The 13,278-nt window shown below is 39.2% G+C and overlaps 1 protein-coding gene across 1 annotated transcript in view; it reads right to left on the bottom strand.

Annotated features, from left to right (window-relative positions):
- Positions 1-11,493, bottom strand: part of Yipf6 (Yip1 domain family member 6) — a 17,296-nt gene extending 5,803 nt beyond the window's left edge. Inside the window, exons 1-5 of the mRNA XM_004644515.2 lie at positions 11,389-11,493; positions 8,714-8,842; positions 7,268-7,346; positions 3,008-3,050; positions 1-126 (exon numbers count right to left, since the gene is read on the bottom strand). Of these exons, the coding sequence (XP_004644572.1) occupies positions 1-126; positions 3,008-3,050; positions 7,268-7,346; positions 8,714-8,842; positions 11,389-11,445 (434 nt within the window). The 5' untranslated portion in view covers positions 11,446-11,493. The remainder of the gene's footprint in view (positions 127-3,007; positions 3,051-7,267; positions 7,347-8,713; positions 8,843-11,388) is intronic.
- Positions 11,494-13,278: the final 1,785 nt, after the last annotated feature.

Here is a 13,278-nt window from a genome sequence, read left to right as displayed (position 1 = left end):
ATATTTCCTCCAAGAAGTTTTGAGTTGAGGGTGATGGTGACTGCACCAAACCAGACAATGACAAACACTTCTGCAAACTGAGGCCCTCCATCTTTATCACCATCCACGGAGCCTCTCTGCAACATTCTGAGGTAAGTAAATAGTATGAGAATTACCTAATCTTTTACTTAGAGCAAAGTGAAGGTATGGGTTCTCAAACTCTTGAAGCAAAGTGCTGTGCTGTACCTCATCTGATCATCTACGATATATAGGTCACACTGAAAGGAAAATGCCCAAAGTGCTTGGCAAAGCTCCCTTCATGTTCCAAATGCTTCAGGAGCATAAGCAGTGCTCTGCTGCACTTTGCTGAAATGTTTAAACGGATCACTGAAGATCTTTTAATTCAAACACAGGTTATAACCCAAAGGGGCAAATGTGGCTCACAGATAAGGTTCTTGGTTCGTACAATAATTAAAATAGTTTTTACTTTTATTTGAAATTATTTTACAATTGGGAGGTTTCACATATGTAATTCCTGGGCTGGTGTTGTACCTCAGTGGTAGAGCACTTGCCTAACATGCACGAGACCGTGGGTTTGACCTTAGTACCACAAAAGGCAGAGAGGTGGGGGAACACATATTTATAGATTTTCTTGGAAAGAAAATGATGACTGTCTCATGCTGAACCTACATTCCAACATGCTAACACTCAGGTGCAGCCAATCCAGAAGCGTCTTGACCATGTGCATTCAAGTTACTGCTCTATTAGACATACCTGATTTGTAACTCTTGAGGTTAAAGTTTTTAAGTCAGATACTTAAAAATGGAAATAACTTATAAACCTACTTAGTTGCCTTTTGTGTATGTGCATGGGGGGAGGTTAGTAGAGACTGAACCCAGGGTCTTCTCACTGAGCTACAATCTCAGTTCGTTTTGTATTTTTTTTTAATTTTGAGACAGGGTTTTTCTAAGTTTCTAAGTTGCCCGAGTGGGGCTTAAACTTGCAATCTTTTTGCCTCAGCCTTATAGAATGCTGAAATTACAGGTATGTACCATGGTACCCAGATAGTTGCTGATTTTTTTAAAGAATTAAAACCTAGGGGCTGGTGAGATGGCTCAGTGGTCTAAAGCACCTACTTAGAACAACCTTAGCAAAGCACAGGGACCATGGTTCAATCCTCCAGCACCACATGCCAGCCAGCCCCGCCCCCTGGTGGGCTGAGCTGGCCACACACACATACACACACACACACACAAATAAAATTAAAAGAAAAAAGAATTAAAACCTAAATATTACTACTAGGCGTCTTTGCTTTGAAATTGGGTAGTTGAACAGCCACTTAACTATCCTCTGCCTAATAATCTTACAGATGTAAAAAGTTTTAAATTCTGGATTTAGAATATTTGGACTTGGGTTTTTTGTAGAAAAATGATAAATAATAGGAAGCTTAGAACCTCCTCTTACTACATTGCATGAAAAAGTCACACAGTAAGTCTTGGCCAGCTATGCTACTTGCCAATATATACAGAATTTTATATTCTCCAGCTGCACATATTCCAAGTTTTGACAATCAGATACAAAATATATGCCAGCACTCATTTGTTGTGTGGAACCCTACTGCATTAGCATGATATGATGGAAAGAGTATGGAATGGTCTAAAAGGCAGGAGATCACACTGATCCTAGTTCTGTCATAGATGTCTTAGGACTCTGGTTTTCTCTACAAATAAGTGGAATTAAGAGCTTCTAATATAAACCCTTCCTCTGGGGGATGGGGAGATAGCGCAGTAGAATAAGCACTTGCCTGGCAAGCACAAGGCTCTGAGTTCAATCCCCAGTACTTCAAAAAAAAAAAAAGGCACTGAACTGATTCCCTTGATATGGTTATTAAAGGAATAAGAATACTATATTATGATCTAAATTAACATATGCTCGATTTATTTTGAAAAGTCAGGGCTGTAGATGTAGCTCAGTTGATGGGCACTTGCCAATGATGTGCAGGCACTAAGTTTCGTGGCCAGCATGGGGCGAAAAAACTAGAAGGGGCTGAAGATGCTGGGGATGCAGTTCACTGATAGAACACTTGCCTAGCATGGACAAGGCCATGGTTTGCTCACACACATAAAAGAGCTGACTTGTTACAATTAGAACGGTGAAGGATTAGGCCTGTCAACCATCTCCTTTTCAATATGGAAAAGGAGACCCATAGGGTTAGGTGGAGAAAAGTATAATGACAGAGGCAGAGAACAGACACAAACCTGAGGTTGAAGACTAGGTCTAGTACTGATCATATGGTCTTGACTAGGTCCATAACCTCTCTAAATCTGAGCATGTTTGTCAAAAGGGAAAATAATACTGAGTAGTTGCTATGAGGATAAAATAAGAGACAATATTTTAAAATTTTGTGTAAAGAGGAAAAAAAATCACTTTATAAACTTCAGTTATTAGTAGCCCAAAGTCACACAGATAGCTGATAGTAGAGCTAGGATAACAAGCCAGAACTGAAGCTTAGAGCAGCAGATTTTCTACTCATCAGAGGTTGTATTCCCCTCTCCAATGGAACTTTCTCCTATGGTCCTCCCCTTTGTACACACCATATATGGGAAAGCATAATAGTCTGAGACAGAATCTAGCTTTTAATTCTACCACTTATAGTCTAATTTATTCTCATTCATATTTTAATAAGATTTAAAGAGAACTATGCTTGTAAATAATGTTTAAACCCAAAACTATTTCATTCACTTGGTTTAATGATGGCGCAGTATATAAGAGAAAACAAATATTTGTTGAATAGACATGGCTAAAACTTAGAAGACCCTGTAAACAAAAGTGGTGATCCGTTTCACATTATTTAGTTTCATAATTTTTAATTGATCTGGAAAGCTTTGTGACTTTTTCCATTAAGTACATAAGGAGTACAGTAAGCCACAGAAGTCCTACCTAAAATATTTTGTCAAAATTCTCAATTTTAAAAGGCCATAAAAAAATCTAGTTTGGCTCAAATGACAAAGGAAATACAAATACTCACAATGCAAGTGTCACACAAAGGATGAGGGGTCCCCACAAATCCCCTATAAGGCAAGGAAAGATAAAAATTACTAAGAAACATACATGTAGTGTTTTTTCTATCTGTATGCCAATACCTACCTCCCATTCTTGGAATCCAGACATCCGGGCTCTATTTGCACAAGCCTTTTCATCTCTCCTGTTCCCCTACTTACCCTTTGTTTTCTAATTCAGAATACAGTTTTTTATATATTCCTTAAGTTTTGTTCACCTCATATCCAACAAATCACTTGTTTCTGCCTACTAGCAGCATGCAGTAGGAAAACCTAGTGTCCCACCCTACATCCTCAGAGATCACACCCAAGTTGCTCCATCAACATGAGGCTGCATTAGATAGACAAGGTAAAGACAGTATTGCTCATTTCACAAACACAAAATATGGAACTGAGAAGCAACTTGCCCAAGTATATAGGTAGAGAAGGGACCAGAACCTAGGTCTGCTGATTCTCAGTCCATAATTCTTGGCACTCTCCCAGACTGCTTCTCTTTTATAATTATTATATTGAACTAAAGGAATTGTTGTTCTTCTAGGTAAGAAAATAGCCCAGTATTGGTAATTTCCCAAGGTTAAACTTTAACAACATGTAAAAGCTTTCTTAAAATAAAATGCTCTGCCAACATCAGATCTAGCAAACAGTGGTCTTTGATCAATAGCTGCTGAGTGATAAGTATACCAACAGTTCAGCAACACACAGCTTTATAGAAAATTATGTTGCTCAACTAACCCAAGTGTATGGATCCTTCATTCAACTTGAATCTCACATGTACATATGTAAACTTGGCTTTTTACTCAGTTATATAAGTAATTTTGAAACAAATGTGGAGAGTTTGGAAAAGAGGTAAAAAAAAATCATAATGCTACTATTCTAATGATTTTTAAATATTGGGGTTTTTTTTCTATGTATCTGGTACAGGGTCTCTTACGCAGCTTGGACTCATAGTGATCCTCCTGTTGCAGCCTACCCAGTGCTGGCATTATAGGCATGCACCACCACACCCAGTCTTGGTGGCCAGCTCAGCATAGGGCCAGCACGGCATGTGGCGCCAGGGATCGAACCCAGGTCCTTGCACTTGCCAGGCAGGTGCTTAGACTGTTGAGCTATCTCCACAGCCCTACTCCAATGCTTGTTGATCTTATTAAATTTTAAGATTAATTGAAGAAATGAATTCAAGTATCACATTAATACAACTTTTAATGCACTGAAGATGTTTTTAATTCATAAAAATCCATAGCTATTTTAGCTCTTTTTTTTTTTTTTTTTTTTTTTTTAGGTATTTTAGTACAGGGTCTACAGGGTTTCACTACGTAGATCAGACTCAATAGTGACTTCTGTTTTCAGCCTCCTGAGCACTGGGATTACTGGCATGCACCACCACACCCAGTCTCAGTCGCCTCTCAGGGCGCCCTGGAGGCAAAGCTGGCATGGCACAATGGGGATCGAATCCCAGCTGTTGTGCTCTGCCTAAGCTGGCGCTTTAGTCCACTGAGCTATCTGGCCGGCCCTATTTTAGCTCTGTTATAAAATATATAACACAAATGTATTAATCATTTTTAAGTATACAGTTAAGCGGCATGAAGTGCATTCACACCCTTGTACAAGCACCACCTCCATCCCTCTTTGGAACTTTTTAATTTTTCCAAATTAAACTCTAGGTCACTAAACAAAAACTCCCCACTCTTACCCTCAGCAAACCTCCTGGATACCATTATTCTATTTTCAATCTCTACGAATCTGCCTACTCTAGGTACCTAATAGCATTATATGCCCTTTTGTGCTTATTATCACTTAGCAAATACTGAATAACATTCCATTCACGTATGGTATATAGCATAATTTGGTTATCCATCAATGAGTGTTTCCAGCTGTTTCCACCTTTTAGCCACTATGAATAGTGCAGATATCAACAGATGTATATGAACTACTTGCTCAAGTCCCCACCTTCAATTCTTCTGGGTATATACCTAAAAATGAAATTACTGAATCATCTGGTGATGCTATGTTTAATTTTTTGAGGAACAGCTATACAGTTTTTCACAGCAACTATAGTATTTCACCTCATCAGCAATACATTGCTATTTTCTGTTTTCTTCATAACTATACTAATGGATGTGAAGTGATCCCAAGTTGTGTGTTTAAAAACTATTTGTAAGTCATAAACTGCCCTGCTGCCACTTTGCCATAGGATATGATTACAAAGTAGGGCATAAACACAAAAGTGCAAATTTCTAGTCATAACTTATCATTTATGCCAGCCTATCTTTCTCCGTAAGATTTGGGTATAGACCTTCACATGTGAAATAGCTAATATATATCAACTAAAGCACATCACTAATTAAACTACCACATTGGTTCTGAATTGTGTCTGAAGCCACCATGCTTTGAACAGAGCCACAGTAGCAACTGAAAGGATATCTTTGCATCTGGGACAGCAATAAAGTGGAAAGGGTACTGAACTTGAAAACTGTTCTAATCTTGCCTATGAGATCTTGATAAGGCATTGAGAGCTTCTCTGAAACTTATTTTATCTGTAAAACAGGCACAATACCTTTCAACTCATAAGGTGTTAATAAGGATTAAGTAAGATAACATCATGTGCACTTGTGGGGGGGGCACTAAAATAGTATCTACCATTTATGGAGTGCCTACTGAATACCAAATACCATACTAGGTGATTTATACATGTTATCATCTCTAATCCACAACTGCAGGACACATGTTATTATCTCCAGCTTACCAGGTAAACAACCTTGAGCCCCATAATAGTCAATATCTCATTCAAGACCACAGACCTAGTCATGGAACTACTATTCAAACCTGGATTTGCCCATGCTCTATTGTGTGTGTGTGTGTGTGTGTGTGTGTGTGTGTGTGTGTGTGATGTTGAGGACCAAACCCAGGGCATCCAGCTTGCTAGACAAGCATTCTACCACTGAGCTAATTCCCCAGTCTCTGTCCACACTCTTTCACTACACCAGTAACAATGTTATGAACTGTGTTTAGATGTTCCCACAAAGGCTTATGCAGTCACAGATGGGGCTTTTTTCAGAGGTGGCCAGATCTAGAGTATGTGACATTAGGAATGATTTGTGGTACACTGTTAGGCTCAGTGGTACTAGTATTAAAGGTGTGAGTAGTACCTACCCTCCGTAGCCTGGATAAGATAAAAGGGGCAGAGAGAGCTGTGGTCATTCCTTGCTTACTGCTTGTGCTTTCTTCTGTCTGCTTTGAACTGTTTTTCCTCTGTGATCTCCCTCTATGTCACACTACCCCACAGCCAACCAACGATGAACTGAAACCTCTACAAACCATGAGCTACATAAACCTTTCTTCCTCTGAGTGTCAGGTATTTTGTCTCAGCAATGAGAGAAGTAACTAAGACAGATAGCAAATCATTCTTAAATTATCAGCACCAATTCACAGTCCAGAAAAATGTGGATGTTGCTCCACAGAGTAATGACACACTTACTACTTACTTGACATCCCTATATTACAGCTGAAATGTTGCTGCAATAGAAGGTACACTCATAAGGCATGGGGAGATAGCTCAGTAGAATAAGCACTTGCCTGGCAAGTGTAGGGTCCTGAGTTCAATCCCTGGTAATGCAAAAAAAAAAAAACAAAAAAAAAGGGAAGGTACACTCATGTATGACATCACTGTTAGTGTTCTCAAACAAATGACCTGATTTTTCTGATAAGGAATAAAAACTGACTTGAAAAGAAAAATGAGAAACCTAATAATTTTAAGAAAAAAATTCTAAGAAAATTTTATTGTGGTTTTAAAAGAACTTCTTAACAGAAAAAGCAGTCATCAGACTAAGTAATAGTCTTGAGAACAAAAATATCATGAAGGTAAAATTAATTTGTTAGTCATTAACAAGTATTTGATATTATACTATTTTAACATTTGCTTTTCACTTGGAAAGTGTTAGTTCTTTGGTTGAACAAAGTCCCTATATATAAGCAGCTTCCAGAAATGTTTTGACAGCATCTGCTAGAGCATTGTCCAGGTGAAGGTAAAGAGCCTTCTATTTATAGATAAAGATAATTAGCAAAACTCCTAACCTCTAAATTTCATTCTAAATTTCTTCCAAAATTTTCATTTACATATTTTCATCTTGCAAAATAACATCAGTTTTATTGCCATAGAGCCTTTGCCTTATAAAGTACTAATATAAGGTACAATGAAATGAAGCAAACCCTCAGAAATTTCATATACTTACAATCTCTCAAAAGAGTGTTACTTTTTCTCGGATATAAGACATGCATGAATTTTTTTCCAACAGCTTTGAGATCACGCATCTGAAAGACACAAACAACCGGGTATACTGCAATGACCAAGGTGATCAGGTATCCCTTCAGTTAATTTGCTAAAATTTCTTTTTTTTTCAATCTCCTGTGAGGTAGCCTTCATTGAATTTTGTGGTTTATGCCAGTACAACTCTCTTCACTATACAAATAAACCAAAGAGTTGAGAGTATGGCTTCTCTGTTAATTCAATACTCAATAATTTTCCACACAACTACCAGTTCTATTTTGATTTTGAAAACTCTGTAAAAAAAGGGGGGGGGCAGCCAAAAAGCTCAGCAGATTAAAACACCTGCAAGCAGGTGCAGGGGCCAGGGGGTTCAATCCCCAGGCCTGCCATGCCAGCCCCGCCCCTGGGGCACCCTGAGATTGCAACTGAGATTGGGCAAGAAAAAAGGAAAAAAAAGAGGGCTCTCCCAATATGATACTTAAATAAAATATCATGAAAAGCTGCTCTGTAAAACACAGAATGTGGGGCCAGGGGGTTGGCTCAGTGGAATAAGTGCTTTCCTAGCAAGTACAAGTGCCTGAGTTCAATCCCTGGTTCCACCAAAAAAAAAAAAAAAAAAAAAAACACAGAATGTGACATTCAGTTCATACATGTTAGGGTCCCAAAGCCAATAAGCCTGCTCCCTGGCTACCACATTCTTTGTAACATATAAATATATTAAGTTCCAATACTCACTATTTAATTGATAAAAGAATCAGTCAAGACACTTCAGGATGCAGTAATGTAAATACAACTTTTCAAAATACAATGGAGACAATTCTATCCTAGATTTTAATTTTTAATGTTTATTTGGCATTCTATCAATATAATACATTGAACTTAACCAATATTTTTTCCAACTTGCTTCTATTACAAAAGAATGCTATAAGAACATCTTTGTTTACTCAATTTTTCTGTTCAAATTATTTTTAACTTTTTAATTTTTCATTATGTTATAAAGAAATAAAATCATTTTAAAAGTTTAGACATCTTAAGATTCTTAGTATCTATTGTAGCCAAACAGCTCTTCAAAGACTGGGCCAGAGGGGCCGAGGAGATGACTCAGTGGAATAAGCGCTTCCCTGGCAAGTGCGAGGGCCTGAGTTCAATCCCAGGTTCTGAAAAAAAAAAAAAAAAAAAGACTGACCAGAAATAAGTTGGAGCAGGGGCTCAGCAGCCCAGCACCTGCCTGGCAAGCATGAGGCTATGAGTTTGATTCCCAGTATCAAAAATACCACCTGTGCCAGGTTATTTTCTAGGAGAGAATCATACACTCCAACAAATAAAATAGAGCAAGCAGTAAACCAAACAAAAATATTGCAGTTATTTAGTTCTGTAACACTGAAGAGTTCTCTCAACTAGTCTAACTTACGATAGTATTCTGAACAGATTCATTTAACGTGGAGCTGTCAAATTCTCGACTGCGAGATCGCATGGGAATGGTGATTTCTCCTTCTATTGGGATGTCTTGTGAGATAGAGATATCTGAAAGGCCTGCAAACTGAGAAGTGACAGTGGGAAAAAATTAAAGGTATAATACACTGAAGCATTTCTCAAAGACATCATCACTTCCTAGGTTTTACACAGTAAAGTAGGTGTTACCTGAAGAGACATTAAACAATTTCATTGAAAAAATAGTGAAAGTAAATTCTGTATTTGTCTTGCCCTCAAATAGTTTCTTTCCAGCATGAAATCCCTAAATGAGACAAGCTATCAAGACAGAGATAATAACTGTAGAGCTATTAAAAAGTGATCTTTTAATATGGACATGTAAGAAATGCTGAACTCCTGTTGCACTAGGTTACTTAGTGGCTTTAGTGGCCTCTGCTGGATAAAGAAGAGTATTACATAAAATGTAAATTGAAACAAATATAAATATCTTGATTTACATTCTTTTTACCAGACTACTTGGCAACCACATATCAGATACAATTTTAAAAGTGAATAAAGAAGGTGAATTGTTAAACTCTTATGTTCATCTGCTATATATGATTATCATGACCAAAACTCTAGAATTTACAAATTCCTTTTTAAAAAAATGAGACTCCTAAAATCTTAGAATGAGGTTGTTTGAAGAGTTTATGAAAAATAACTTTTCAACCATGCTTATAGTATTTTTTAAAAAACACTGAGTAAGCTCTATGATTTTTTTAAAGCTTCCTATAGAAAAAAAGGACTGCAGTAATAGAGCAGAAAAGATAGGGCAGATAGAAAATATGTGTTGTTCTATAAACATATCAGCACTTTCCAATCTCTGTGCCTTCACCCACGAGAGTCTAAGTAGCATAAGTGGTAATAGTCCAAACTTCAGTTAGATCTAGGTTCAAATTTTTTGCCTGCCCACTAACCAGATGCAAGATTCTAAGCAAGTTAAACCCCTCTGTACCTCATTGCTTCATCTGTAAACAAAACATAGTTTAAAGCCACCTCACTGAAATGATTACTGTGAAGTTTAGAAATTAAGTGGAGGATGTTGAGCACAATGCCTGGCACACAGCAAGTGCTCAGTCACTGATAACTCTTATGGTCACTTAGAATTTCAAATCATACCCATCCTTTGAGGCCCTCTCAAACATAACTTCTACCACGAAGCTTGATCATCTCAGTTGGACATAATAGCATCTTCTTTTTAAATATACCTACCTAGTATTTCATGTGCAATTTTCTCTTATGCACAGCTTTATTTTAGCAGTGTGTACTGGCATTATCCCTACAAATTAGACTATAAGCACCATAGCAGCAGGCCCTTTGTGTTCTCTATACCAAGTAGCACAATGCATTATACAGCATGGAAGTTCAAGAAACATTTGTCGGCTAGAAATAGATTGGATATTGAGTAATGAATGACCAAAACCACTGAAGTAATCCATGAAAGCTTCATGGAAAGTGATTGGGAGAGTATGAAAAAATAGCTAACTGTTAAACAGCCAAGCATGTCTAACTATCCCACGGTAGATACTGTGTGTGCTCAGTCAGTCCCCTCACTAATCCTGCAATGAATTTCTATCACTATTTCCCAAATAAGGACCTAGGCTTCATTTCACATACTAGGTTGCAACTCTATCCTTCTCCCCTGCCTCATTCTTTTATTGCTATGTCCCCAGTGGCCAAGAGAGTGCCTGGCACACAGTGGATGCTCAATAAATATTTGCTCAATGAAAGAAATGGTGAACAAATAGAGGGAGGAAACACCAAGTCTCTTGACCCATAGTTCACTAACTACGATGTCAATTTAAAACAAGGAAATAGAAATAGCATTTATTGAGCAAGTACTACATAACTGTACACTATTTGGGAGTAGAGACATTGGGGCAGAACACCGGCTTAGACTCCTTGGTTCGTGGTACCAATAGTAGTGGATATTTTACATAAATTAGGTCATTCCATCCTCCTAAAAACTTCTGAGACAAGTATTTTCATGTCCTATAGACTATGAAGACTCACACTGCATGAAATGGCCTGCTCAGTATCACATACGTGGTAGCAGAATGGGTGGATTTCGGCCCAGGTGAGTTTAACTGTAAAACCTGTGTTCTCAAAAAGTATGAGCTCTGGACTTTGTACCGATAGTAGAAATTCTAACCCCTTCAAGTGAGTATTCCGAAGAACGTGGCAAGGAGCTAGGGTGAACAGCCAGTTACTGAGGCCATTGAACAAGTTATAAGCAATAAAATGTCAACGTTCGCTGGAAAACAATCCCTCGTTACTTCTAGAATGTTGCTGCTCCAACAAGGGCTGGTGACCAGCTGTGACAGTCAGAGGAGTGAAAGGAAAGGTATCACCTAAAGCGCTACATTTAACACAATGTAGAGGACGGGGCCAAACCCTCCGAGTACGGGACACGAAACAAGTGAGGAGTTTCACCAGAAGACTAGAAGACACAAAGTGAGGAGGGGGAAAGCTGTTACCCAAGGAACAGGTGCAGTGTGGGGACTGGTTCTAGCACTCGGGGCTCCGGCGCTGTTGGACTACAAGCCCGTGCCTCGACTTCCTTAGGAGGCACTCTGCCTCACCCTCCGTCCCGTACGTCGCAGTTCCCAAGCTCACCAGGGGCCTGGGCGATGCTGTCTCCCGGTCGCCCGGAGACTCCGCCGCTTCCGCCATCTTGGCCCTCCTCTCAGGCCTTTCCCACAGTCCTTTGCGGAACCTGCGACGTGGAGGCGTTGCAGTGCGTCGTCACGCTGGGACCGCGTCACCGAGAGGCGCCAGGCGAGGGCTTGCAGCCCCAGCGGGTTCGGGTGCTTTGTAGCCATTGGGCCATGAGCTTGAGCGAACTCTGTGCAGCCGCCCAGACAGGCTCTGCCGTGCAGGCTCAACCCGGACTCCAATTTCTGTCGGTCCCCGGATTGAGGCTCCCTTCCCTGTCCACCCCCACAACCGTTTCCAGTAATCCGGATTGGCCCCCGGTGCCCGTTTCCCCAGCACAGCGCTTCCGGGGAAAATGGTGTTCCCTCTCTCATCCGGCCACCTAACGACTTACTTGCTCCTAACAAAGAACCAGCCCTTCCCTCACCAACCTCCCGCTGTCGCCCCTGCTGCGCTCTTTCCCTGCACTTCTCATCCACCACCTTAGCTATTAGAAACTCCATACCGTGTCTTCATCAACGCACAAAAAGGAAGGGAGGGAAGAAAGAAAAGGAAAAACCCGTAAATCCCAACCTCATCCTTGAGTTTTCGCTTCAGCTCTGACTCCCGCCTCAGCCTCTGTCCTCATGTTGGATGAGGTCAGGCAGTCCGGCCATTGTTGACGCAGTCAGTATTCAGGATACCTAAGTGTCCTTTGTGGGTGTGAATACTGGACTAACGTAAGCATTTTACAAACAGGATTGGAAATGGATAAGAAATAAAGTTCTTTATATTTTTGCATAGACAATCACGGAAAACACCCAAAGTGCTGTGGTAAACTTGAGGAAAAATATGGAAAAGCAAAATTTCCAACCTTAACGAAGCTTTTTTTTTGTGATATTGTCATTCTGTTTTAAGTGTTGTTGATATTTCAAACAAAAATAATTTCCAATACATGCTCAAGTACATGTGGACGTGCAATTAAAATTTACACCAGTGTATATCAAACCTTTTTTATTTTTTTGAATTTTTACTAGTTGGCTTTTATTGACAGTAATTCACTATCACATTAATCACTCAAATTCAAATGTTTTATAAATGCCATGACATCTGGAAACACTTTAAAGACAATCAGCCAATATTTAGCACCTTTTAAATATGCATTATAAACTACCATTTGAATCTGCCAATGAGCATATGAAGTAGACATGTTGTTTAGGGCTCTGTTATATAGAGCTTTAAAGGCTACTGAGCCAAATGGCAGCCCCAAGGACTGCTACATTTAATGATGTACTTAAAAGAAAAAAAGGGATACAACTTAGCTCAAGTACTCATTTTTACAAAAATGTGTTTCATTTTAAAACAAGTTATAAAAGAGAAATCACATACAAAAATACAGATTATTTTTGTTGACATGTTGGAAAAATAGCTTATGGTTGGAACTGTGTTTGGAAGTACAGACACTGTATTTGTGAAGGCACCTGGAGATCAGAGTCAAGCTGGATCCTGGGGCCGGAGAGATGGCTCAGTGGAATAAGCGCTTCCCTGGCAAGCGCAAGGGCCTCAGTTCAATCCCGGTTCAAAAAAAAAAAAAAAAAAAAAAGCTGGATCCTGTCACCAGCCCTTATCACTAATCTGTAAACAATAAATTCAAGGGGGCTGGGGAGATGGCTCAGGAGAATAAGCTCTTGCCTGGCAAGCGCATGGGCCTGAGTTCAATCCCCGGTGAGAATAAATTCAAGTAGTATTTAGTACTTTTTAACTAAGAAAGTGAAGCATAATCATTTCCTGTATAACACTAAGTACTCTTTCTTAGGTTATGCAAATAAGGAAACTTCATCTATTACCATATTTTTTACCTTTAAAATTTTA

Source organism: Octodon degus, unplaced genomic scaffold (genome assembly GCF_000260255.1).
Source record: "Octodon degus isolate 3935 unplaced genomic scaffold, OctDeg1.0 scaffold00201, whole genome shotgun sequence".
NCBI lineage: Eukaryota > Metazoa > Chordata > Mammalia > Rodentia > Octodontidae > Octodon > Octodon degus.
Note: the sequence above shows the minus strand (reverse complement) of the source record. Positions and strands in the feature narration are given on the sequence as shown.